The 25,923-nt window shown below is 42.2% G+C and overlaps 1 protein-coding gene across 1 annotated transcript; it reads right to left on the bottom strand.

Moving 5' to 3' along the window:
• Positions 1 to 20,649: 20,649 nt before the first annotated feature.
• On the bottom strand, positions 20,650 to 23,320 carry LOC117382703 (protein phosphatase 1 regulatory subunit 3C-B-like). Its single transcript, XM_033979932.2, has 2 exons — positions 23,141 to 23,320; positions 20,650 to 22,500 (listed from the first exon to the last, which is right to left on the bottom strand). Exons 1-2 carry the CDS (start codon positions 23,152 to 23,154, stop codon positions 21,528 to 21,530), a joined length of 987 nt encoding a protein of 328 aa, XP_033835823.1. The 5' UTR covers positions 23,155 to 23,320; the 3' UTR covers positions 20,650 to 21,527.
• Positions 23,321 to 25,923: the final 2,603 nt, after the last annotated feature.

The raw sequence follows: 25,923 nt of genomic DNA, 5'->3' as shown, positions 1-25,923 counted from the left end.
CTCCTCAATCCCACTGTCACGTCTTCCGAGGAGGAAGCAGAAACTGGGGACCCAGGGGCGGACTCGTCCATCACCCTGGCTGAAGTCACTGAGGTGGTTGGCAAGCTCCTCGGTGGCAAGGCTCCGGGGGTGGATGAGATCCGTCCTGAGTACCTCAAGTCTCTGGATGTTGTGGGACTGTCTTGGCTGACACGTCTCTGCAACATCGCGTGGCGGTCGGGGACAGTACCTGTGGAATGGCAGACCGGGGTGGTGGTCCCTCTGTATAAGAAGGGGGACCGGAGGGTGTGTTCCAATTACAGGGGAATCACACTCCTCAGCCTTCCCGGTAAGGTCTATTCCAGGGTGCTGGAGAGGAGAATCCGACCGATAGTCGAACCTCGGATTCAGGAGGAGCAGTGTGGTTTTCGTCCTGGTCGTGGAACACTGGACCAGCTCTATACTCTCCATCGGGTCCTCGAGGGCTCATGGGAGTATGCCCAACCAGTCCACATGTGTTTTGTGGATCTGGAGAAGGCATTCGACCGTGTCCCTCGTGGTGTCCTTTGGGGGGTGCTCCGGGAGTATGGGGTCCCTGTATGACCGGAGCAGGAGCTGTGTTCGCATTGCCGGCAGTAAGTCAGACCTGTTCCCAGTGCATGTTGGACTCCGCCAGGGCTGCCCTTTGTCACCGGTTCTGTTCATTATATTTATGGACAGAATTTCTAGGCGCAGCCAGGGGCCGGAGGGGGCCTGGTTTGGGAACCACAGGATTTCATCTCTGCTGTTTGCAGATGATGTTGTCCTGATGGCTTCTTCGAGCCAGGACCTGCAGCAGGCACTGGGGCGGTTTGCAGCCGAGTGTGAAGCGGCTGGGATGAGAATCAGCTCCTCCAAATCCGAGGCCATGGTTCTCGACCGGAAAAAGGTGGTTTGCTCTCTCCGGGTGGGTGGTGAGTCTCTGCCCCAAGTGGAGGAGTTCAAGTATCTCGGGGTCTTGTTCACGAGTGAGGGAAGGATGGAGCGTGAGATTGACAGGCGGATCGGTGCAGCGTCTGCAGTGATGCGGTCGCTGTATCGGTCCGTTGTGGTAAAGAAGGAGCTGAGCCGGAAGGCGAAGCTCTCGATTTACCGGTCAATCTACGTTCCTACCCTCACCTATGGTCATGAGCTTTGGGTAATGACCGAAAGGACAAGATCGCGGATACAAGCGGCTGAAATGGGTTTCCTCCGCAGAGTGGCCGGGCGCACCCTTAGGGATAGGGTGAGGAGCTCGGTCACACGGGAGGAGCTCGGAGTAGAGCCGCTGCTCCTACACGTTGAGAGGAACCAGCTGAGGTGGCTCGGGCATCTGCTCAGGATGCCTCCTGGACGCCTCCCTAGGGAGGTGTTCTGGGCATGTCCCACCGGGAGGAGGCCCCGGGGAAGACCCAGGACACGCTGGAGGGACTATGTTTCTCGGCTGGCCTGGGAACGCCTTGGGGTCCCACCGGAGGAGCTGGAGGACGTGTCCGGGGTGAGGGAAGTCTGGGAGTCCCTGCTTAGACTGCTGCCCCCGCGACCCGGCCCCGGATAAGCGGAAGAAAATGGATGGATGGATGGAGACTAGTTGATGTGGGATGTGACCTTGTGTACATGTAAACACACAGTGACATCAGAGACACCTAAGATACCTGGCTCGAGCACTGGCCCACAGTACAGGGCTGTGGGTCAGTGTGCTAGAGCCAGAATGAAGACGTGTTAGTGCAAGGGTCAAATCTGTTCATGTTTTTCATGTGTCAGTGATAATATTTATATGATATACTTTTAAAACACTGTGCTTGTTAGGTGGATACAGTCCTGTGGGCGTCTGTCATGTCCTGACAGTCTTTTAAGTACAAAATTTAATCAAAATAGATTCTTACACATTTCAGCATTACCTCTCATGGGCCAAATTAGACCCTTTGGGGGGCCAAACTTGTCCATGGGTCCCACTTTTCACACTCTTGGTTTACAGCCATGAATTACATTACAATATAACTATTATTCACCCTCACTCAGTCATTGTGTAACTGGTGCAGTATTCATCTTCTAGGACTGTGGCTTTGACATCTCCTCAGGGTTGCCAGGTTTCAGTGACCCGACCCACACTGATGGCTTTGGATATGAAGATTTGTCACCAAAATTCAGGACTACGTTAGGATTATTTTAAAATCAATATGTTTTACTTGGTCAATAGCTCTGGCCAAACCCACAATGGGACAGAACATGCGCATTAATGGTTTGTTAAAGGCCGACTATGATCTCCATGGAAATGTTATTTCTTTATTTGTGACTTTCCACAGAATGCTATTCAGTGTTTCTATCCAACATTTATTCAATTACAGGTGTTTTTATTGCACTTTTACTATTTTAAAAATGTCAAAACAGAAGTAGTTCATTTTAAACAGTTTGCAGTGGTCCAGAGTTGTTCCTCTCTTACCTTATGCATTCTGAACATCCTAATTATTCACCAAGATGAGTTTATAAGCACTTTAAACTAACAACAACTAGCATGCTAACATGTAAAAGCTTTATAATTGCATGCAGACAACATTCAGTTTTGAGCTGCTTAAACAATATATCTGTACTGGGGCAAGACAAATTCTCAGATACCAGAAAGTAGAGAAATTACAGCTGCAGGGCCTTTAAATACCTTGCCTCTCCACGGACCTTACACGTGTTAGTTCTGTGTTAGTGACGTGACATTAGGCAGCACTTTCCATTATGGACCTGGACCCTGCTCTATGGACTTATGTAACTACTGCACTCATGAACAGGACTGTGACTGTCTGCTCCTGAGGGGAGAGAGGAGGAGAGGAGGAGAGGAGAGAGGAGGAGAGGAGGAGAGGAGAGGAGGAGAGAGGAGACAGGAGGAGAGAGGAGACAAGGAGAGGAGGAGAGAGAAGAGGAGAGGAGACAGGAGGAGAGGAGGAGACGAGGAGAGGCGGAGAGATGAGAGGAGGAGAGAGAAGAGGAGAGAGGAGGAGAGAGGAGAGGAGAGAGAGGAGAGGAGAGAGGAGGAGAGAGGAGAGGAGAGAGGAGGAGAAAGGAGAGAGGAAGAGAGAGGAGAGGAGGAGAGGAGAGAGGAGGAGAGAGGAGAGGAGGATGAGAGAGGAGAGGAGGAGGAGACAGGAGGAGAGGAGAGAGGAGGAGAGGAGAGAGGAGGAGAAGGGCTGAAGAAGAAGAAAGGGGGAGAGAGGAAGGAGAGAGGAGGAGAGGAGAGAGGAGAGGAGGAAAGGAGAGGAGGAGAAGAGGAGGAGAAGGGCTGAAGAAGAAGAAAGGGGGAGAGAGGGAAGAGAGAAGAGGGGAGGGGCGAGGAGGAGAGGATGGAGTGGGAGAAGGGGTGAAGAAGAAGAGAGGAGTTGAGGAAAGAGGAGGAGAGGAGGGGAAGAAGAAAAACAGAGGGGAGAGAGGGAGAAGAGGAAAGAGGAGGAGAAAGGGCAAAGAAGGAGAGAGGAGGGGAGGAGAGGGGAGGGGAGGAAAGGGGAGGAGAAGGGGTGAAAAAGAAGAAGAGGAAGAGGTGGAGAGGGAGTGCAGAAGAGAGGGAGAGAGGAGGAGCATGCAGAGGAGGTAAGTAGAGACAAGAGGAGAAGGAGAGAGGAGAGAGAGGTAGAGAGGAAGAGGGGAGAGGACAAGGATATGAGGAGAGCAAAGAGGGAGGTGAAACGCAGAGGAGGAGAAAGAGGGGAGGGGAGAGAAGAAGAAGGAGAAGGGAGAAAGAGGTGATGAGGGACATGGGAGGTGGGGGGAAGAAGGAGAGGAAAAGAGAGATGATGAGAGGGTGGGAGCAGAAGAGAGGGAGAGAGGAGGAGCATGCAGAGGAGGTAACTAGAGACGAGAAGGGAGGAAAGAGAGTAGAGTGTAGGAGGGGAGAGGACGAGGACCTGAGGAGAGCAAACAGGGAGGGAGGAGTGAAAAGCAGAAGAAAAAGAGAGAGGAGGAGAGGAAAGAGGAGAGAGCAGAAGTAGAAGAAGGGGAGAGGGGAGGAAGAGGTGAAGAGGGAAGCAACCAAAGAGCCAATCAGGAGACACTTTTACTGTTTATATGACGCATGTCCCACTGTGTCTAAAACCTGCCATTTCAGCTCAGAGCTACTTCATCATTAATATAAGTCAAACATTAATAAAGAGGAGTTTTGCCCTCATGGTAATGCTAACAACAACCAGCATGCTAACAGTGCACGTCCTGATTCTTGGAAGATAAAATAAATGAATGAGTGATTGTTTTTAGTTTGAAGTTTTAGCCATAGATTAATATGACAAGTTTGTGGAGCCAATACCAAACAAATAATGAGAAGGTTCAACACTGAAGGATCATACGTTTGAGATATGTCTTTCAAAAACAATGACTCTCCCATAGAGTTATATAAACCCTGCACAACACCTGAAAAATCATAAAACAAATGATCCAATGCAATATCTGGTGTTTTTTTGGTTAGATATTTGGGAAGCCTGGCTCTGAGTCCCTTTGTGGCTCATTGCAAACATTGACTTTTATGTGAAGCACTTTGTTCAGCTGAAGTAGTTTTAAATGCGCTGTAGAAATAAACTTCAATTGAATTGAAACTTGAACGTCATACTGTTGAAATGGGCCCCACTTTGTCTCTCACAGTGAAGTCCTTGTACTGGTTTGGCTGACTCAGCACACACTCCTGGGCTCTTCTAATTTCAGATCAGCCACAAACTTTTTTTATATAACCTTATTTCCACAAAAAACATCCATGTGACTTTTCTTTTCAACTATTTCTCCATTTTGCCTTTAAAATCTGTTAAACAATAATGAATACATATGTTTTAATGAGCTATTATTTCATTCTCCAATGGAGCTGCACAGTCCAGCTCACTTCAAAGTCCGTTCTGCTTCCAGGAGTACATAGAAAATCCCTAGGGTTAGGGTTCCATAGACTTAAAAAAATAAAATAAAATATGAACAGGGTAACTAATATCCATCACGTGTTTGTTTTAAGTCCAAAAAGTACATTTAAAACTCATGATTTGGTCAAACATTTTAATAACAGTTTATAAAGTTTGAGAAACAAATTTTAAATAAAGTCTTGTGATCATTAGTTACCACAGAGCAACTTCACAAACTTAATGAAGATGGGAGCCTGGTCCCTTGTGTTCTTAGATTATGGCCTCGTTTGAGTCAAGCTTGAGACACAGCGGAGGTGTGGAGACCAGACCACTGATAATATCTGTATAAAAATATACACACAGATTTTATTCTGGACCAGGGGACCTCTGACCACCAACCACCTGCATTTTCACAAATAAAATGAGTGACGTGTCTTCAAGATTTTTATGTTTGTCAGAACCTCCAGAGGCTGCACTAGCACTGATTCATGATTGTCTGCAGGTGCTGGGGTTTAGATAGAGACCATTCAGATCAGAGAGAGTCCTCTTAGGTTTAACTGGATTTGAGCACTGAAACTGGCAACAAGATGAGAGACTCATCTGAGGCTCATTCTGCTTTCTGATTGGATAATGGTCTTGAAGACCAACACCAAATTATAAATAAACAGCTTGGCCATCATGTTTGGAGGTGGTGGTGGTGGTGGTGCCAGCAGTAGCGTCAGTGCTGGAGTCAGCATAAAGCAGTGGTTGTTGAAGGTGACTGGTTTCCTCCACCTCAGACTCTCCTCACAGAAGTGGGTCACAGGTTTGGCTGAGCACACTCCAGGTCAGCGAGTGCAAACTCATGCACACCAAACTGTTATTAGTAATAACAATACATTTTATTTAAATCAGACATATTCTGCAAAATCAACTTTTCAGAGCTTTAATATTTGTTTTAGTTATTTCCCCTCACCATTTATTCACGATTCATGCATGTTTGAGGAATCTTTAATCGCTTATTTTAAAGACTCCATTTTGTCGACCAATCCCTATTTTCACTGTCACTGGTACAGCCCACTGTGACCTACACATGTCACAGACCCACACAGGTAGGTTTTCAGTTTAGAATTAAAAGACAGAGCTCATAAGGCAGGAAGTCCCCGAGTCTGGGGGTTTTAAAGGGCCTGTATCAACCAATAACACAATAACAGCAAGTAATGTAATCATTTTGGCCAAGTTTAAATGTAATAAGCCCTTAATGTAATAACAGGCCCATAATGTAATTACATCTTGCCAATAATGTAATAAGACAGTGGCCCTCAAACAAGTATCTCCAAAGAAAAGACTTGGCTCTCCGAGTACCACAAGATTTAAGCTAAGCCTATAACAGGACTATGTCTAATCTAGGGCTAGACCTGATCTAAAAGAGACTACTTCATTTCCACTGTAATTCTAAACAATAAATGAATGAAAGTGAAGAAAATGAACTTTCAATTGAACAAACTCACAAATTGAAGAACTGAAGTACCACCTGAAGGAGCACCAATGGTACATGTATCACAGTCTGAGAAACACAGGAACATTTTCTCTGATAATGTAACTACTGCAGCCAGTAATGTAAAAAATATTGGTGTTATTGGCATTACATTATGGGGCAGGTATTACATTATCATCTACTACAGGACCTGTGCCTGATTTTAATTTAATTTTTGTCAAGGTAAGTGGTCTTTACACACTGGCCGCTCAATGTTGTTGTTGTGTCCTTGGGAAAGACACTTAACCCACCCTGCCCCCAGTGTGTGTGTGCACTGGTGTATGAATGTGTGTGAATGTGTGTATGAATGTGTGTGTGAATGTGTGAGTGAATGTGTGTATGAATGTGTGTGTGAATGTGTGTGTGAATGTGTGAGTGAATGTGTGTGTGAATGTGTGAGTGAATGTGTGTATGAATGTGTGAGTGAATGTGTGTATGAATGTGTGAGTGAATGTGTGTATGAATGTGTGAGTGAATGTGTGTATGAATGTGTGAGTGAATGTGTGTATGAATGTGTGAGTGAATGTGTGTGTGAATGTGTGAGTGGTTTCTTGATGTAAAGCGCATTTTTCAAAGTAATAACCAATCACCTTTTTACATCCAATCATGCACATCGTTACTAAGAATCATGGGAAACCAACAGGTCTGAGAACCATAAAGAAACAACCACATGCCACTATCCCAGACAGTTGTGTCTGTGTGTCACAGAAAGGACAAAGTGTGTTTGACTGAAGGAGTCTGTGGTTGCCATGGTAAAGGATTACTGGGGTGAAGTATACTTGTCTCTAATTGTGCAGATGAGTATTTCCCCCTCCCCTCGTTCAAACCTGACTAAGGCTCATGTCGGCTGATGCATCACTGGTGTATTTTGTTGAATGAGGACCATAAGGAAGCAACTGCCGGAAACAGACAATTTTATTCATTCAGAGATGTCTTTAGGGTCTGGAGATATAAAACTGTGATTGGTTTTACATGTGTCCATACTTCAAACTCCACCTCTGCAGCAAAGTGTTTGTAATCAGAAACACCGGGCTGTAATCAGAGCAGTCCTGTGTGATGGGGGCAGCACGTTTTTTGACCAGAAAGCTGCCCACTCACAGTAAGAGCGCATGTTTTTCTAAGCTATAAACACATCCATAATGAAAAATGCGCTTTTATTACAGTCTATTGTTTGGCAAAATGTTACATAATGAAGCTTTAAATTAAACTTGACTGGAAATACAACCTCCCTGTTCTGTGCACATCAGTGGCTATTGCATCAGTCAGCAGTAAAACCATGTCGTCTGCTTGGTGTTTTATGGCAGAGGTGTGGCGTTGGGACAGGACGATGCCTCTCTATTGAACAGCTGAGGGGGCGGAGTCACAGCCACTGCTACTGACCTAAAATAAGAGTGATGAAACAGGACAGTCACAAAGAGGGCGTTATCTTATTGTGAATCATTTTAACATGGAATCAATATTGAATACATATTGACATAAAAATAAATAAATGTGGGTGTCGCCGGCAAGTTCCGATAAAGCCCCGCCCCTCTTATTCTTACACGATAACTCACTGTAAAACTTTATTTGAGTGTTAGTTAGTAGTGCTATTCAATACTAACTGACTGAGACACATTAACTGCATTTTATTGTCATTTCAAATACACAAAAAACACAAATCAACACAGCGTACTGTTCTAAGTACTATTAGTTCAAATATTTGACATGAATAGCTGAAATAATAACACACTGATTAACTAATGACTGGCTGATAGTCTGTGTTGTATTGTGCCACACACTTGAATGGGCTGCATGTTTGTTGTGTGAGTGTTGTGTTTTTATTGTCTGATCACACGGATTGCCCCTGGAGCGGTAAAGTCATCTGAATCATCTGAATAATCCGCCCAAAATACTATGGTTTACTACTACAAAATATTTTGCAAATACAGTAGTTTGTATTCAGATTAAAGAGGACGTATTGTTGTAAAACCTTTTTGAGCTTTTAAGAAGAGACACTACAGGCAAAACTATTTTCTTTTTCAATGTTGTGTTTGTTGGTCAGTTTGGTCTCTTAGCAATAAGTGTAAACTATCCAATCTGCTCTGGTTTATTTGTCCTTAAGTTGTGTAGAGTTATAAGCGATATTGTGATTTTAAAGGCTGTCTTCTCAAAATGCATTTCTCCCCATAGGGACAGGGACATAAAGATCAGCCCTTAAAGTAGCACCTACACACACCAAACTTTACCATCCCATACTGCACAAGATAAATCATACAGAAGGATTTGTTGATGTATAATTCCAAGCCTGATGTATACAAAATTATACCCCAAAGTATTATGTGAAATTTTAATTTTAGGTCAATTTTCAGTCAGATCTTGTACTTCACTCAAATACTAAATAAGATAATAAGATGTATTATTACAGCAAAATGAAGCAAGACATTTAAACCTGGCTCTGTCCATTTTTCAGCTTCAAATTTTCCAATTTCACAAATAAAATGTCCTATTTTTAATATGAAAACAATACATGATGAAACATTCGTAATACATTTTTTCTGACATTTGCATAAGTAAACCACACAAGAAGTTGATATCTCTAAATTCATTTTTTTCCCCCATAACTAGATCACAATTGTGTTTCCTCATTACCTTATCCAAAGTTGTATTTTGAATGTTTCCTGTATGTTTGAGTAATCCTGTATTGTCCTGCATTTGATACTTGAGGCTATCCCTTACTAACATTTCTGTACTTATTTGTGGTTATTCAGATAAATCGGACTCCAGGTCAGTTGGAGACTCATGATCTGATGTATGTCATTTGAGTGTGAATCCTTACAGTGCACTTGAATTTTATTGCATTTTTGTACAATAAGATTAAAGCGTTTATAATGTTGTTTTCCCATCAAAAACATTTCTAAAGATATTATTCATGCATGTTTGAGTAATCTAGCAATCTCTCCTGGGCCCTAGTCAAACCCTCCTTATGGTTAGCTGTAAGATTCTGTTCAAGACTCCACCCACAAGCCGACATCACCCACATGACAATTCTCCATAAATATACAAAATCATGATACAACCCAATACACTACAACTTCACAAACCTGATGTGTTTCTTTGCATGCTGATTGTGTTGTGATAGCGTTCTGAAGGCGGAGTGACTTAGCATGGAGAGCAAAGGGAGGGGGAACATGTTAATATGTTGTTTTTAGACAATATAGCATTTTCAAAAGAATAAAAGGTAACATGGTGATCTAAATATGTTATGTGTTAGCAGTTAATACCCCATTTAAGTAAAATCCTCTTTAATATATCTTGTACATACATGTTTTTGAACGGAGCTAGTGTGTGTACGTGTGTGTGAAATAAGGCAGTGAGGTGGTTTTTTAAGTGTCCTCATGAGTAGTTGAGACATGCCTGGGCTGTGTAATATTGTGAGTTGGTTTGTGTGAGAAAATGGAACAAAGCCAGACATACAGGAAGTGCTCTCAAAACAGGAAATACTACATCAACTACTGCCACTGAAACCCTGATAAGAACTGGACACAATCTAAAGAAGCAAGCTCTCTGACATACTGAGGTAAACATGGAACTGCCCAGTGGTGGAGAGTGACTAAAAATAAATACTTACATTGTATTTGAGTAGATGTATTTGGAGCTTTTTGGGGTGTATTTTTAAACCAGTAAAGATCTGGCATCTAACTGTACTTTAACTGTACAAAAACAAAATGCAACTTGGGGTATGTTTTTGATGAGGTAATAACATTATGGCAGGGCTAAAAGGTCACAAGAGTCAGTTTTGTGTAATATAGGGTTTTTAATAGCCATGTAATTGTACTTTAACCTGAGAACAGATTTTCACTTTGGACTCAGAGATGTTCCTATAATATTGTGTTAGCAGAAGAGGTGTGTACAGAATAAACAGCCACTATTGTCTCAGTTCATTTGAGCCGCTGTAAAGTTGAGTAACATATAACACTGTGCCAAGAGGGTCAATATCAAACAATAGAAGAATACCTAATGTCAGCCAGCCTGTCAGCACGCCAAAAACTGGGGTCTCATTTATATAACTTTATGTTACACAAAACTGACTCTTGTGAGCTTTTAGCCAATGTTCACAAAGCTCAAAATACTCTGTTCCACCTTGTGATGTCATGAAGTGGTAGTTTTCAAGTTAACAGTTGCCTTATCTTTAGTTCAGTAGGGACTGGCAATTCCAAGGCTGAAATCATCAAAATGATTCTAGTGAAAGTGTATGGAGTTTAAAAACACAGTGGAGCACTTCCTGTATTACCACATGCTGTCAAAAGGTGGAAGAGAGTGTTTTCTTTTTGAAGAAGAACTCAGCTTAAATATACAGGATTTCTGTGTTAAACATGTGAATGAAAGAAAACACAACTCCAGTCATTATAAAAGATCAGAAAAAAGCATAATACGGGCCCTTTAAACTTGCTCACCCTCTGTCTGTCTCATTTCTGAAAGCCCTTACATCCAAAATTCACTTTTTGGAGTTTTTGGACCAAACCGCTCAAGTTTTTATAGATCCTAAACTTAACATGAAAAATCCCATACAAAATTTTGTACATATGCATGCTTTATGAATGAAAGGTGTCACATGACATGTCCCCTCCTCGAGCCGCCACCATAATGTGGTGGAGGGGTTTGAGCACCCCGGTGATCCTGGGCACTATTTTGTCGGGGGTTTAGGGCTCCTGGTAGGGTCACCCATGGCAAACGGGTCCTGGGGGACGGGTCAGAACAAGAGCAGGAGGAAGAAGCCGGACAGACCTGGCAGGCCCAACTCGCACATCCGGGAGAGCTTCTCCCGGATCCCGGGGGAGGATGGGGATGTGGATTCCGAGTGGGCTATGTTCTCCACCTCTATTGTCGATGCGGCCGCTCGTAGCTTTGACCGTAAGGTCTGCGCCGCTTGTCACGGCGGCAATCACCAAATATGGTGGTGGACACCGGAAAAAAGGGATGCCATTAGGCTGAAGAAGGAGTCCTATCGAGCCTTATTGGCTTGTGGGACTCCTGAGGCAACTGACTGAGTAAAAGTACTCGGGGTTAGGAGGAGTTCGAGGAGGCTATGGAGGAGGACTATCGGACGGCCTCAGAGAAATTATAGCAAACCATCCGATGTGTCAGGAGGGAAAAGCAGTGCTTCACCAACACTGTTTACAATGCGGGTGGAGAGCTGCTGACTTTGACTGGGGATGTTGTCAGACAGTGGAAGGAATACTTTGAGGATCTCCTCAATCCCACTGTCACGTCTTCTGAGGAGGAAGCAGAAAATGGGAACCCGGAGTTGGACTCGTCCATCACCCTGGCTGAAGTCCCTGAAGTGGTTGGCAAGCTCCTTGGTCGCAAGGCTCTGGTGGTGGATGAGATCCATCCTGAGTACCTTAAGTCCCTGGATGTTGTGGGGCTGTGTTGGCTGTCACATCTCTGCAACATTGCATGGCGGTCGGACTGGCAGAGCCGGGATGTCGGTCCTTCTGTATAAGAAGGGGGAGCAGAAGGTGTGTTCCAACCACAGGGGAATCACACTCCTCAGCTTTCCCGGTAAGGTCTATTCTAAGGTACTGGAGAGGAGGATCTGACCAATAGTCAAACCTCAGGTTCAAGAGGAGCAGTGGGTCCTCCTGGACGTCTCCCTGAGGAGGTGTTGCGGGCTTGTCCCATCTGGAGGAGGCCCCGGAGAAGACCCAGGACACGCTGGAGGGGCTATGTCTCTTGGCTTGCCTGGGAACGCCTTGGGGTCCCACTGGAGGACATGTCTGGGGTGAGGGAAGTCTAGGAGTCCCTGCTTAGACTGCTGCCCCCACAACCCAGCCCCCGGGAGAAAATGGATGGATGGGTGTCACATGACCAGATTTCTGTTATGCGCATAAACACAGATCTGATCACTGGCGTATCTGTTCATTTTAGTTTTATCTGATTTTTACTGGCCCTGTAAATGCCCCACTGATGTTCCTAACATCATCTTTAAGGTTCTTCCTGCTAGAATGTTCCCAGTTCTAAACAAAGTAACACAACACAGGCAAACATCAAGCCTGTACCACAGTTTAAAGGCCCTGTGACTTTTTTCCATGTATTTGAGCAAAATGTATCTTAGTTAGTTAAAAGCAGCTCTTGAGGTCAAAATAAGTCAGTCATAAGGCGTTTTATTGTTTGAGAACCAGCAAGTGTGCGTTAGTATGGTAGTTGTTGTTAGCTTTTGTGTGATGGCAAAACTCCACACTGGTCTTTGAGAGTTGTGAAAAGCATTATAAACTGATCGTGGTGAATAATTAGGATGCTTTGAATGCATAAGTGAGGAATAACTTTGGACCACTGCAAATGGTTTAAAATGAACTACTTCTGTTAAGACTGTAAAATCAGGTATAGAGCCTTTAAGCCACTCTGGACTGGCCTGGACCACCATGTAAACAACCTGGAGTCCAAGGGAACACTGCAGTGACCGTTGACCCATACAGCTCCGCTCCCTCTGCTCACGTGCAGTATGGGATGTTTAGGGACACATTATCAGATCACGTCTATACAGAGTACACTGGATGTTCCCAAACAGGCGGAGAACACAAGGGGGAGTGTCCATTTTGGAATCAGGAGTTTGCATTATTAAAGGGATATATGTATGCTAAAAAGTTCTAATCATTTGGCCACAGCTAGTACCTTCTTGTCTCACACATAATGTGTACATACATGCCAGGGAAACCAAAGCTCTGGCCTAGCCTGATTTAAACAGGAAAATCTAAGATGCGAGTTGTGATTGGAATTTCTCAATCACATGTCTGGAGAAGTCTGTGTACTTGGCTGCCCCCTGCATGTAACATGTCTGATCACTAGGAGCAGACTGGGAGAGGCGTTCAACTGCACAGGACAATGTTAGACTTGTTTGGACATGTGCTCCATTGTTTTAATATTGGAGCATGTCAGTTGGCTGCTGTGGTTGACTAAATCTCCATTGAGAGTTGAGGCACGGTGACAGTGGCTACTATACACTTCACAGCAAGAAGGTTTCAGGTTTGATCCTTGGGTCGCCCAAGCCTTTCTATGAGGAGTTTGCATGTTCTGTCATGCTGTGTCTGGGTGGGTTTCCTTCAGGCACTTCTGTTTCCCCCCATCAACCCAAAACATGCACAATAGGTCAAATCCTCCAGCTAAGGTAATCCTGACCAAGACTAGCAATAAGATCACAGGCTCAGGACTGCATGCCCACTGAGGACAAATGTACCAATGGGGACAATAAAGTGTATCTTATTTACCTTAACCTCTTCCCCATTCCAGAGTGATCTTGCAGAACTCAAAGTGCTACACATGTCAGTCTGACATTAGCCCAGTTAGCATTGCCCTGCAGTCCAGACTTAAGTCTCCACCCACTTCTCTGTATGTACTCATGGTTCATTGAAAAATGTTGACTCTGGTCCTACAAGGATTTTCAAAAATGGTGTGTAACCAGTTTAAATCAGACCTATTGTGCTCGTGTCTGCTTTATAATTAAAATTTATGACTCCCATGGATCATTATGTTATAATTTGCACATATTTGCAATATTAATCTAAAACAACTTGTATAATAAACAAGTCCACTGACTTCTGTGTTAGGAAACAGCAGTGCCCAATTGAACCTGACGTCGCCTTAAACATCATCACAACAAAGAGCCGTGGAGCTGTCAGCCTCCGATGGATAGCTGCTGAATTTTACACATATCCCTGATAAAAAAAAATAAAAAAAAATGAAAAAGAAGTTTGTCACAGTGGGCATGTACCGGTGGAGGTGAAAACGGGAAATGATCGGCTGAATGGCGTCTTGAAAATAAGCAATTAAAGATGCACGAATCACTCCAAAAACAACTTCAGAACTATAACATGTTTAAAAGCTCTGAAATATTGATTTTGCTGAATAGGTCTGATTTTAAAAATGAATTAAAATCCCTTGCTTCTTCCTGTGAGCCTATCGACATAGATTTTTTGTTCGAAGTGCCTGTTATTTTAATGTGTAACTTGACTAACATCTATCTGTCCATCTATCAAAGTATGCTTTAGACCCACCTCATGTTACTATTATGTATTATTCAAACAGAGAGAACAGCTAAAATCTCTTTATCTGCTGCGCTATCCCTAAGTCAGTACAAAACGTTATTGCTCATCCTTATCTGACCTTACAGTACTTTGATGGCATAGCTTGTGCTCATCCATAGATTCTGCCCTCTTACAGGCAATGTTTGACCATCCCATCTACCGCTCCACGTGAGGCTAGCCGCGTATACAAAAACTGGACCTTTGGCTCGCTTATCTGGGTGGAACTGGAAAGGTTCAATGGCACTTTATGTGTCTTTGATGCCGGCCTGGAGAATAACAGCTGTTTGAGGAGAGGAGGGCGAGAGGAAATTAAAGTACTGGAGAAACTCAGCCTGAGGACACAGAATGTCTATGGAGGATGTGCCATGTTTGACTCATAAGGTGCAGAGAGTAATGGAGAAATTGTTTTAGAAAATGAAAACCAGTTGAAGACATGATTTGATATTTTATACTAGAAAGTCAAAAACCAGAAACCAAAAGTATGACTGCTATAAGACAAATGATGAATGCACTTTTTGAGATTTTAACTATGTTGTGTCGAAAGCAGGATTCAAACTGCCAACCTTCAGATCAGACACATACTCCAACTAAGCTATTGTCGCTCTTACCTGGAGTTGGATGGTTGTATTTCACAACATTCACGCTGGTTTCAATAATCATCTGTAAAAAGTCCTCTGCCTCTCAGCCGCATTAAACTCTCCATTTGAAATTTCCCAGAATTGCGATGTCATAGATAGAAGCTCTCTGCAGTTTTAAATCATCACCAAACTTGTATTAAGTATTTCTGCAGTCAGATTGTGTTCTTTACTACTTGCATGCTTACATTAACATAAGAGGACAAGTTCCGCATTGCTTTGTTTTTGCTGTGGCAATTCCCAGTAGATGAGCACTGAGGCTGTGAAATGTTCTTTTTATTCGGGCATTATTAAGCTCTAAATCATGCAATTCCAAAGCAAAGGTACTCAACACCATGTTAAATATACTGTAATGCATAATATTTGTTGTTTAAGTTAAAAAAAAAAAAGGTGTAGGGAGAGGTGCTTTTAAAAGGAGGGAATCATAATTCTTTGAACCAGTACCAGGTTTTCATTTGTTTTTATTGTTGAAAAGATTCTATGCGACATTTCTGCACTCTATATGTATAACACAGATTCTGGATTTTCACAAGTAAATACAGAGCAGTGGGCGGGGATAGGGGGTGGGTGAAAACAAACATTTTCTGAGTACTTCGGCCTCAAATGCAAGAAAATACAGGTTTACTCAAACATGCACAAGTCCACCTAAATATAACTCTGAGTAAAGTAATTAGGTGACACTGTTTTATATAAAAGCTGGTTTTACATAGCACATCCCCCTTAACTTTTAGCCTGATGCATTTTTACGACAAAACGTAAACATATAGTTAAAATTAAACAAAAACCGAGAGGATTTGAAGGACTTCCTGATTGCCGCGGAGGATTTAGAGCGTGTTAGCAGAGCACACAGTCTCCACAGTCTGGCGTGTGTTGGGCAGTTTGCACAGCCTGCCATGTGTTTGGAGAAGGAAATGCCTATTGTCCCAGTCCACACCCAGCAACACACAAACACATGGAGGAATCAGCAGAGCCCTGGACACATGGAGGAGTCAATAGAGCCCTGGACACATGGAGGAGTCAATAGAGCCCTGGACACATGGAGGAGTCAACAGAGGCCTGGACACATGGAGGAGCCAACAGAGGCCTGGACACATGGAGGCCTGTGTGGTGTTGATTAATGCTCAGGACATACAGTGTAATATACTGCTGGGTTTCAGACATCATCACAACATTCTGTAGGCTAATATTTAATACAGATGGGTGCAGCTAAAATTAATATTGTTAAAATGCAGCTGTTTGCTGTAATAAAGTAAGTTCTAGGGTCTAGTCACTGATAGAAATGATCAGCGGCCAATTTTCCTTTTAGATAATGTAATGTAATCAATAGGGGAAATTGGCTCTTGCCCCATCTGAGAGTATGACACCACCAGTTGGTAACACTTTAGTTACTGCTTGGCAAATCCAGAATATCTCTCTGAGACATCAGTCTGGTCACCACTCCCTCCGTCACGGCTCAAGCCAGATCCAAACATGATTGTGCAATAAAATCAAACTTCAGATTAAAAGGGTTTACTGCTTCACTTATTGATTCTGTAGAGATCTGTGACGTTTTTCAGTCTGTGCAATCCCATCTCCCTTTTTTTTCTTCCTTATAAGCAGCCATATTTTTTTTTTTTGATAACAAGAGACCACATGTGTCCCTGATTGGCTAATTCACCTGTCAGTCATGCCCATCTGAACTCAGATTCACCATCAGACTCACATAACTTAAGTGGTCATTGGTATATTACGTTGCACTCACACTAGGACTTCTGAACTGTGCTCAAGCACCATTATGTTCTATGGCCCACATTCACACCTGCACAACTGATCGAGCCACGGCCCAATGACATCATCACATGACGCTCTTTGTTTACATGTGGAGCAGCAGTGCTAATGCTTTAGAGGAGAAAATAAGATTAACATGATCAAATATCTCTTAAACAGTGACTCTGCTGTGGTCCTCCTCTGTGAGTTCTTGGATTAAACTAAAGTGTGGAACAGTGAAGACAACAGGAGATGAGTCTTCAGAACTATTGTCTGCCACAGTCCTTATTAAAGGTGAGTGCGGATTCAACGTGAGTTTGGAGCAGAATGCATTCACTTTTCATCTTATCCTCTATCTCTCCACGCACAACACAGGCCTCGTAAACACACCCACATGTTTCTACTACACGTAGTTGGTGTAGGGTCCTGCCCCCATTTTTAAGGTGAAACAGCCCTGCCCTTGTTTACAGACTAGCCTCATTATGGGTTATTCTCTGCCCCTATTGTAATTTGTCTGAAAGAGCTTCACCTCTGAATACCTCATTAACATTTGACTGGCTTTATCTCACACTAGTCCATGGTGACAGAATACTCCTGCAAACAGCTGTAAATCACAGGGATAAAAAATAATTACACAGATATAAGGCCACATGGGAATATAAAAGAAAGTACTACCATTTAATTTAAAGCAAAATACGAAGTTTAAATCTGTCAACTGGAAAAATCGTTGTAGGAGTGAAGATGTTTTGCTGCTCATCCAAGCTGCTTCTTCAGTTCTGGTCAGATTCCTGGTGGACACTGCCTTATATCTGTCTGAAGGGAGGAGCTAACTACACTGAAACTGTAAACATCTATTGTCTCCAGTTTCAGCCTTAACGATCCTATTCAACCTGTAATGGCCACCTATTGTTCTCTGTGTTCTTGTTTGTTTTGGGTCTGAGGATAGAGTTGTAGATCACATTTAATAGACATTTAATTTAAAGAATTAAAGAAGTTTGTTTTTTTTCATCATGGTATCTGAATCAGGATTGAGTATCAAATCCATTCCTTAGTATCGAAATCAAGACTGAAATTTACATTTTTCACAACACTAGTTCTCAGTAAACCAAATATTAGTTGGTATTTGGTGTGAAAAGCTTGAAAACCATGGTGCTAGGCTAATCCTCCAGCCAGCCACTCCTGACCTTGGATTCCATAAAAACCTTATCATTTTGGGTAACTCCTTTTGTAAAATCTCTATGGTATTGTGAGTCTCCCATTGAGTTGTGTGTTGTGGGGAGTTGTCAGTGCTGCAGTTTATGTGTGCCTGGTTAAACGGGGAGAATGTGGAGGCTCTGCCAAACCACAAAGAGAGAAGAACCAATGGGCTACGCTAACATGACCCAAAACAACACTCACTTTAAGGCATGGAGATATGTCATGTTAAACTGAAGAGGCGGTGTATTGTTGTCACGATACTAAAATTTCAAACAGGATCTTAAGGAATAGGCTTGATACGCAATACCGATTCCGATACCATGATGATAATGAAAACACTCTTTCTTTAGACAATATAATATGACTTTCAACCTTAAATGGAAGTACTTTCTTTTAAATTCCCATGTGTCCTTATATCTGTGTTTAGGTACAGCTCAAGATCTTTCTAAAGGTTCAATTCTGTCCTGTGAATGTGACTTTTTTAGTATCAATACCTGCACAAATGAGAATTTAGTTTTGATACTAGTTTTAGGCAACCCTAGTAGAGCCAAAAATGTACTCAATTAAGAGTATTGTTACTTCAAAATGATCTTACTTAAGTAGAAATATTAAGTAGTGGTGCAAGAAGTGATGCAAAGTTTTTTACGTAAGAGTTAAAGGGTGTTTGGGGAAACTGCTTCACAACATCAAATTATGCACAAAATCTGGTATTTAAAAAAAAAAAAAAACACTGCAAAAATATGACAAAGACAACTGCACCTGAAGCAGAAACAAGAAACAAATGATTTCATAATGTCGACATAAAGCTTTTGTCACTTCTAGACTTACGCACAATGGGAACAGGAACCACAACTTTTACACAAGTAAGATACTGTTCACACTGCCACATATATTACAAGTAGGAGCAAAAGTATGGGGTCTGAAAGATACATGGAAAGTCACTCAAATCTCACCAGGCACTTTCTTGCTGTGTGGCACAAACACCAACCACTGTGTCACGTGGTTACAAAAAATCTGTTTGCACTGTATCAAGAGTATTTTACTTCTATGGGGTATAAACTGCTAACACATAATATATTTAGCTCACAATGTTTCCTTTTATTGTTTTAAAAATGCTATATTTGCCAAAAGCAGGGTATAAAAATTTTAAATTGGTTTCACAATCTCCCCATTTGCTCTCTGTGCTAAGTCACTCCCCCTTCAGAGCGCTATCGCAACATAATCAGCGTGCATCCTGCTAATAAAACTACTGCACATCACATCAGGTTTATTAAGTTGTAGTGTATTGTTTTGTATCATGCTTTTGTATATTTATGAAAAATTGTCGTGTGGGAGCATGGGTGACGTAGGGCGGTGAGCGGAGCCTTGGACAGGATCAAGCTGCGAACCGTAAGGAGAATCCAAATAGTGCCAGGGAAAGCTAAAAAAAACAAACAAATAAAACTAAACGAAACAAACAAAGACACTAATAAAAATGTCTCCTTTAAAGCATTGAGCACAGAGAGTCCGTCATCTACTTGACCCCATGGAGATGAGAGCACTTTGCTTGGGAATTCTCCACAGGATGGTATTAATCTTCTCTATCTCCATGGAGACGAGCAAGCAGCCACTAGTTGCGCATTGCATCTTTAGAGAGGCTATGCCAATGTATTCAGAATATACTAGTAAAGGTTTTGAGATAAACGTTTGCCTGCTGGATTAACTCCAGAGTGAGAATGGTAAAAGGACTTCACATATGCAAACAACGCCTCGGCTATATAAAGAGAGACATTTTGTGCCAAGCCTTCAGGCGATGCCAAGCTCTCTCCTTTAAATATCTTACCAGTCTGGTAGCTCCAGCTGTCTGCTTACAAGGCACTTTTAGACTAAACTTAGCTAGTGGTGACTACTGTGTTTTAACATTTGTGATAAAGCAAAATTTTAAAGTAAATTTAGCATGAAACAAAATGATTGAAGTCCTATAAACCTAATCTACGCATTTTAACCATCCTAATTATTCACCACAATGAGATTATAAGTGCTTTTCACAACGTTCAGAACTTTGCCATCACATTAATGCTAACAACAACTAGCATGCTAACCACTTCCTGATTCTCTGACATAAGCACACTGTGTAATTAGATGCAGACAGCACACGGCTGATTTATTTTGACCTCAAGAGCTGCATATACAGTATATCTGCACGGGTTCAAGACATTTTGAAATGTTATGATCCAAATTTAAAATCCGTTCAAGAGGAAGAGGCATCGTGGAGTGCTGTCGTGGTCATCGTAGAAATAGTCCCCTCCCACTTGTGAATTCAGTTACTATTTAATCATGTGTTTGTAAACAACTCGTGCATTTCTGTACTTCTGTTTACAAACAACAGTTATGTAATATTATGAGGTTATTGCTATGCTAGTCACATTTATATTACAGTGATATTACATGGTTTACATTGTCTGTTTACTGATGTGATGATAATGTGATCTAATGTAATGACTCTATAATAATCTAATCTAATGACACTACATTAACACTAGCACTAGTTTGTGGACATCATTATTGCACCAGAATATCTGTGCACTGCTGAGCTCATTTACTGTGTGATTATATACAGACCATATATGTTTGGGAGCTCTGTGTGAAAAGAGCGACAAGGGTTTAGCACAAATATAGAAATGTCTTTATTAAAGAGTATACACATCTGTGGTGTGGTAAGCACACACCTTCAAGTGAACACAAACGCTGGTCTCATTCAGACAGGACTCTACACAGAAGCTGCAGCCACACACACTGTACACATTCTGTCCACTCATCACACAATTGCACTTGTGAAAAACACAACACTGTACACAACAGCTTCTGACATTCTGAAACCACAGACATAACCACCACCCCCTCCCCATCAAGGCAACCAATCACGTGCAGATTCTCTCTAGGGCCTATAGCAGCTCAGTTCCCTATATCTAAATAAGGTCAAAGTGACCAGTCTATGAGATGTGCAGAGTGCAGGAGAGGCAGGACTGCATACGCTGGTCTGATCACTGTGAGGATTCTAAACAAGGTGCTGGAGCTTAGTGTGTGTCATGTTCATCTGTGTGTGGAGAAGCCTGTAGCCGAGCACTCCTCTTTCCCTTCAATATGAAGGATTAGCTTCTCTTACAGACGTCACATAAACAGGGACATCTCAATCAGTGCATATTTGGACATTACAAGAGGCCATAGATGAGCCTTTACATTTCTGTGGATTGTACAAAGAGGGCAGCACTACATTAAGGCACATCATCATTATCATTATTATTATTAATATTATTATTATTATTATTATTTTCTTTACAAAATACAGGAAACACCCCAGGGTTCCCTCTGTCATCCCTCCTTGTCCTTCTGCTACACTTGAGCAAAGTCCATAGTACTAAAGCAGGTCAGTATGTGGCAGTTCAGTCCTCCCTCCGTCAGGAGCGGAGGTGTGTGGGACAGACTGGGAGCCTGTCCAAGTCCAGAATGCCCTCACTGTCCCAGAGCAAACAGAGTCTCTTCACCAATAAGGCACAGTGGTGTCCATCTGACCCCAGCTCTGCCAGCCCGGGAACATGCCACTGGAGGTGCGAGGGCTGCCGTACTGGTCGTATTCTGTGTCCATCACTTTGCCACTCTGTTTGGCCTCTGCTGTGACCGCACGCGCCACCAGGTCCTCTCCGTTCCAGCCCACGTGCTTCAGAGCGTAGTTGTTCCCATCATTGTTATCCCAGAAGCTCTGGCCCTGCGCCTGGAAGCAGATGCAGAACTCCACCCGGTTGTGCGGCGGGACGTACCCGGGCAGCTCCAGCGTGAAAGCAAAGGTATCGCTATCCTGGCAACCGTACACGTTGTTCATGAAGGTGCACTCCACATCGGTGAACGTCGCCCAGGAGTCGTAGGTGACGCGGAGCTGGACGGACTTCTCGAACCCGATGTTGCGCACTTTGATGGTGCCGGTTAGCGAACGCTCTTGCAGGGAGCAGTTTTCCAGGCACACGGAATTCTGCATCAGCCTGTTCCGGAAGTCTAGGTAGTCTGCGGACGGCTGTTTGAAGTCGAGTGCCAGGTTGCGCGTGGAGCTGATCTTTAGGTCCATAGTGGCCGCTTCCAGGTCGGACATATCGAATTGCAAATCATCACTACTTTGGTACGAATCATCATCAAATTTGGAGAAAACGTGAATGGCGGTAAGTGACAGTCCCTTCATGTCGGCGAACACGACACGTTTCTTGTTGGGTTTACTCTTAGCCCAGCAGCCGCCATCTTGTTCGGCGTCTTTCTGCTGGGAGCTGAGGCACGGCCGCAGGGGTTTGTAGAGGGACTTGTGGGCGATGGACTTGTTGACGCGCTTGTGGGCCCTCTGCAGGTCCTCGTAGGAGCTGAGGAAGCCTCTGAGAGGAGGGGGCGAATGGCTGATGTAGAAGTGCATAGCTACATCCATGGGCATGACTGGACCGGGCATCGCTGTGGGACTGAAGGACCGGAGAACACTGAGGAGAGGAAGAAAGAGGAGAGGAAAGAGGGGGCGGGGAGAGAGGAGAGAGAGAGGGACCAAAAAAGGACACAAAAAAAAGATATTAGGACATTTGGTACTTTTGGCAGAGTTTTTCAGATTCTATCTAAGTTTGCTTTGTCGTTTCAAAGTGCTTTTGTTGAGTTTTTCATTATGTGTGGAAAGTACATTGAGTCTCATTTGTAAGTTTTGGGTTTGGATCAAAATTATCCTGCACTATACTTCAAATGTACTTTGAAATGTACTTTTTAAAACCTGAACTTTTTCAAATCAGAGCTTTTGTGAAGCTGTTTCATTCATTTCAATTTTCATGCGGTGTTGCAATTTTTGTGCGGTGTTTCGAATCTGCGAGGCACCAAAATATAACAAAAATTCAAATCATTAAATGGTTTTAGTTATTATTGAGTTTTATGTAATATTTTTGTTTATTTTAGTTATTTTGAGGATGAAAATTTCAAGATTTGGTCAACAGATTTCATTGTGCACAAAAAGTTAATGCTATTTATTTAATTTTATACAACAACAGGTTAAAAAGTAAGTTAATTAGCAAGATAAAAAAGTTAAAATAAAAAAGTCTGACATATTTTTTTCAAATTAAAGCTCTCCAACAGTTTTACCTTGCAGCACTCATCGAGGAAGTAGATCCAAAGAACAAAAAAACCTTAAAATCCGCCTAACTTGGTTCAAATGTTTTTAGCGGCGTTTTATAAAGTACATAACTGCGTCACACCCCCTTTTTGTGTCAGCGTGCTAGCTTCTTGGCTCCTCTTGCTCCCTCTTCCTACCTCTCAGTGCCCAGCCTGCAGAGCTCTCCTGGATTTCAACCCCCACACAGCCTGCATTTGCATAGCTGGTCATGTGGCGCACAGGACGGCCAATGGGAGAGGACGGTCAGTTTGCAGCCAGCCAATAGGAGCGTGTTTGAGTTGGCAGCGGACCAGCAGATAGGGGGAGGGGAGAGGTGAGAGGAGGAGGAGGGAGGAGGGTTGGGATGCCTGTTGATTCAGCTGCTGTTTTGAGAAGCATGACAGACCCCTGCTGGCGGGGTGGGTAACTGTTAACACTGTTAGCATCCCGGAGGCGCTAGCAAGGGGAATGACGACAGCTCAGACCACTGAAGTATTCGTGTCACTATGACCTGCAGCAAAGGTATTTTTAAAGAGGAACATGGCAGAGGAGATATGTCTGATATTTTTACCAGAATGCTGTGCTATAAATATAAGTCTCACTTAACACAAATGTAATAGGGTAAGACACAACACTTTTGATCCACGAGGGACTTAAATAAAAAAATAAAAATAAAAAAAATAAAAAAATACTTTAAAGGTCCTATATTATGCATGGTAATATTGAATCATTTTTCAATTTTTAGATGTTTCATTGAATTTTACTGTTTGAATGTTTGAATTTAACAACTTTTTTTTTTTTTTTGTAAGATGTGTATATTTTTTATCCAATGCACAGCTAAAATGTTCACTTATGCATTCATAAGGTTGATAAGGCTTTAACATAAGCTCTTTTGGGGTTTTTTTCTTCCTACACCTGCTTTTTATATACTGTGTCCTTTTTATTGTCGTGTTTTATGAGTGCAAAGTAAAATAAAAATAAGTTAACTGAAGCAAACTTAAAGCAGACATACTGTGCTCGTGTCTGCTCTTTAGTTATAATCTATGACACTCCTGGATTATAATTTGGACATTTTAAATCACAATATTTATCTAAAAGAACTTAATAAAAGAAACAAGTCTGCTAACTTCCGCGTTAGAAAACTGCGGTGCACAATGGGAGCTGACGTCGCCGCAACAAAGAGTTGCTCCTCCTGTGAATAGCTGCACATCACATTAGAGAGCAGCGGACACTTTTTTTTTCATTTGTACCAAAATGATTATGCAACGCTGCTGATTCCTACAAGTATCACTGATTAAGAAAATAAAATTGCAAAAAAAAAGTGACAAAATAACGTCACAGTGGGTGTGGACCAGTGGAGGTGAAAACGGGGGTTTATCTGCAAAATGGCGTCTTGAAAATAAGTGATTAAAGATTACTCAAATATGCACAAATCACTTTAAATACAAATTCAGAGGGTCAAGGAGAAGGAAACAACTATAACATGGTTAAAAGCTCCGAAAAGTTGATTTTGCAGAATAGGTCTGATTTCACAGTTTGAAATTGATCTGAGCATTTGTGCATTTCATTATTCATACAGTAAAAGTTATTTCTGTGCTGACAGCGTGTGGTATTTTCAAAACCTGATCATATGTGCATACACGGAGTCAAGGTCCCGTGTAAGTCAATATTTCTCCAACTTCTCAACAAAATATTTTCATTAAAGGTTCTGTATTTTTCCCCCATGTGTTTGAGTAAAATGTGTCCAGAACAGATATAATGTATAAGCAGCTCTTGAGGTCAGAATAAGCTCTGCTGATTATAGCATTTATCTGATAATCAAGAAGTCATGCTAGTTGTTGTTAGCTTTACTATCATGGCAAAACTCCGCTGTGTTGTCAAAAGTGCTAATAAACTCATCTTTGTGAATAATTAGGGTGTTTGGATGCATAAGGGAAGTGAGGAATAACTTTGGACCTGTGTAAAATGAACTACTTCTGTTTTTTGTATTTTAAAACAGTAAACATCAGGTGCAGCAGCTTTTAACAATAGACAGTTTCACCAGCCTCATGTTTTAAACGTCAGTACTATAACAAACATGTTTTATATGTTCAACTCCTATAGTATCTTGTACATTTAAACATTGGTGGAAGAAGTACTCAATTTTGTTACTTAAGTAAAACACAGATACCAGAGCAAAAAATACTCACGTAAAAGTAAAAGTATCACATGAAAAAAATCGACTTATGTAAAAGCATTAAAATACCTGCTTGAAAATGCACTTCAAGAGTACAAAGTAAAGGTATTTTGCACAGACGTCTTATGAAGCTTCAAATGTACTGATGTTGATACAGATTTGTGTTGAATTTTGTTAAACTGAAGCAACTGAATCAATCTGTTTTTATTTGTATATTTCAAATGATGAATGTGTTAAAAAATAAAACCTCCACTTTTTCAGCAGGTCTCAGACAACAATAAAAAGTACTGTTTACTTTTCAGTCCTGTTCAAAAATGTAGTAGAGTAGAAAGTACAGATACTGCTCTCAAATGTAGTGAGGTAAAAGTAAAAAGTATTACATCCCTGTTGCCTAACGCGACTCCACATGTGTCTCACCTTATGTCAGTTTCGATTAGAGTTAAATAAACAAAACACCCCAGTTTACCAGCCCTCGTAGGCCCTTAATAAGTGATAAATCCATGGACTTTTACCATGGCGCTGGCCCAGTTTAAAGGCCACATTGGCACATCTGTTGCTGTTTTAGCTCAGCTCTTTTCTGCTATTTTTAAAGTCTAT

The sequence above is a fragment of the Periophthalmus magnuspinnatus genome, chromosome 15 (assembly GCF_009829125.3).
Source record: "Periophthalmus magnuspinnatus isolate fPerMag1 chromosome 15, fPerMag1.2.pri, whole genome shotgun sequence".
Lineage (NCBI taxonomy): Eukaryota > Metazoa > Chordata > Actinopteri > Gobiiformes > Gobiidae > Periophthalmus > Periophthalmus magnuspinnatus.
This window is presented reverse-complemented; position numbering and strand designations above follow the sequence as displayed.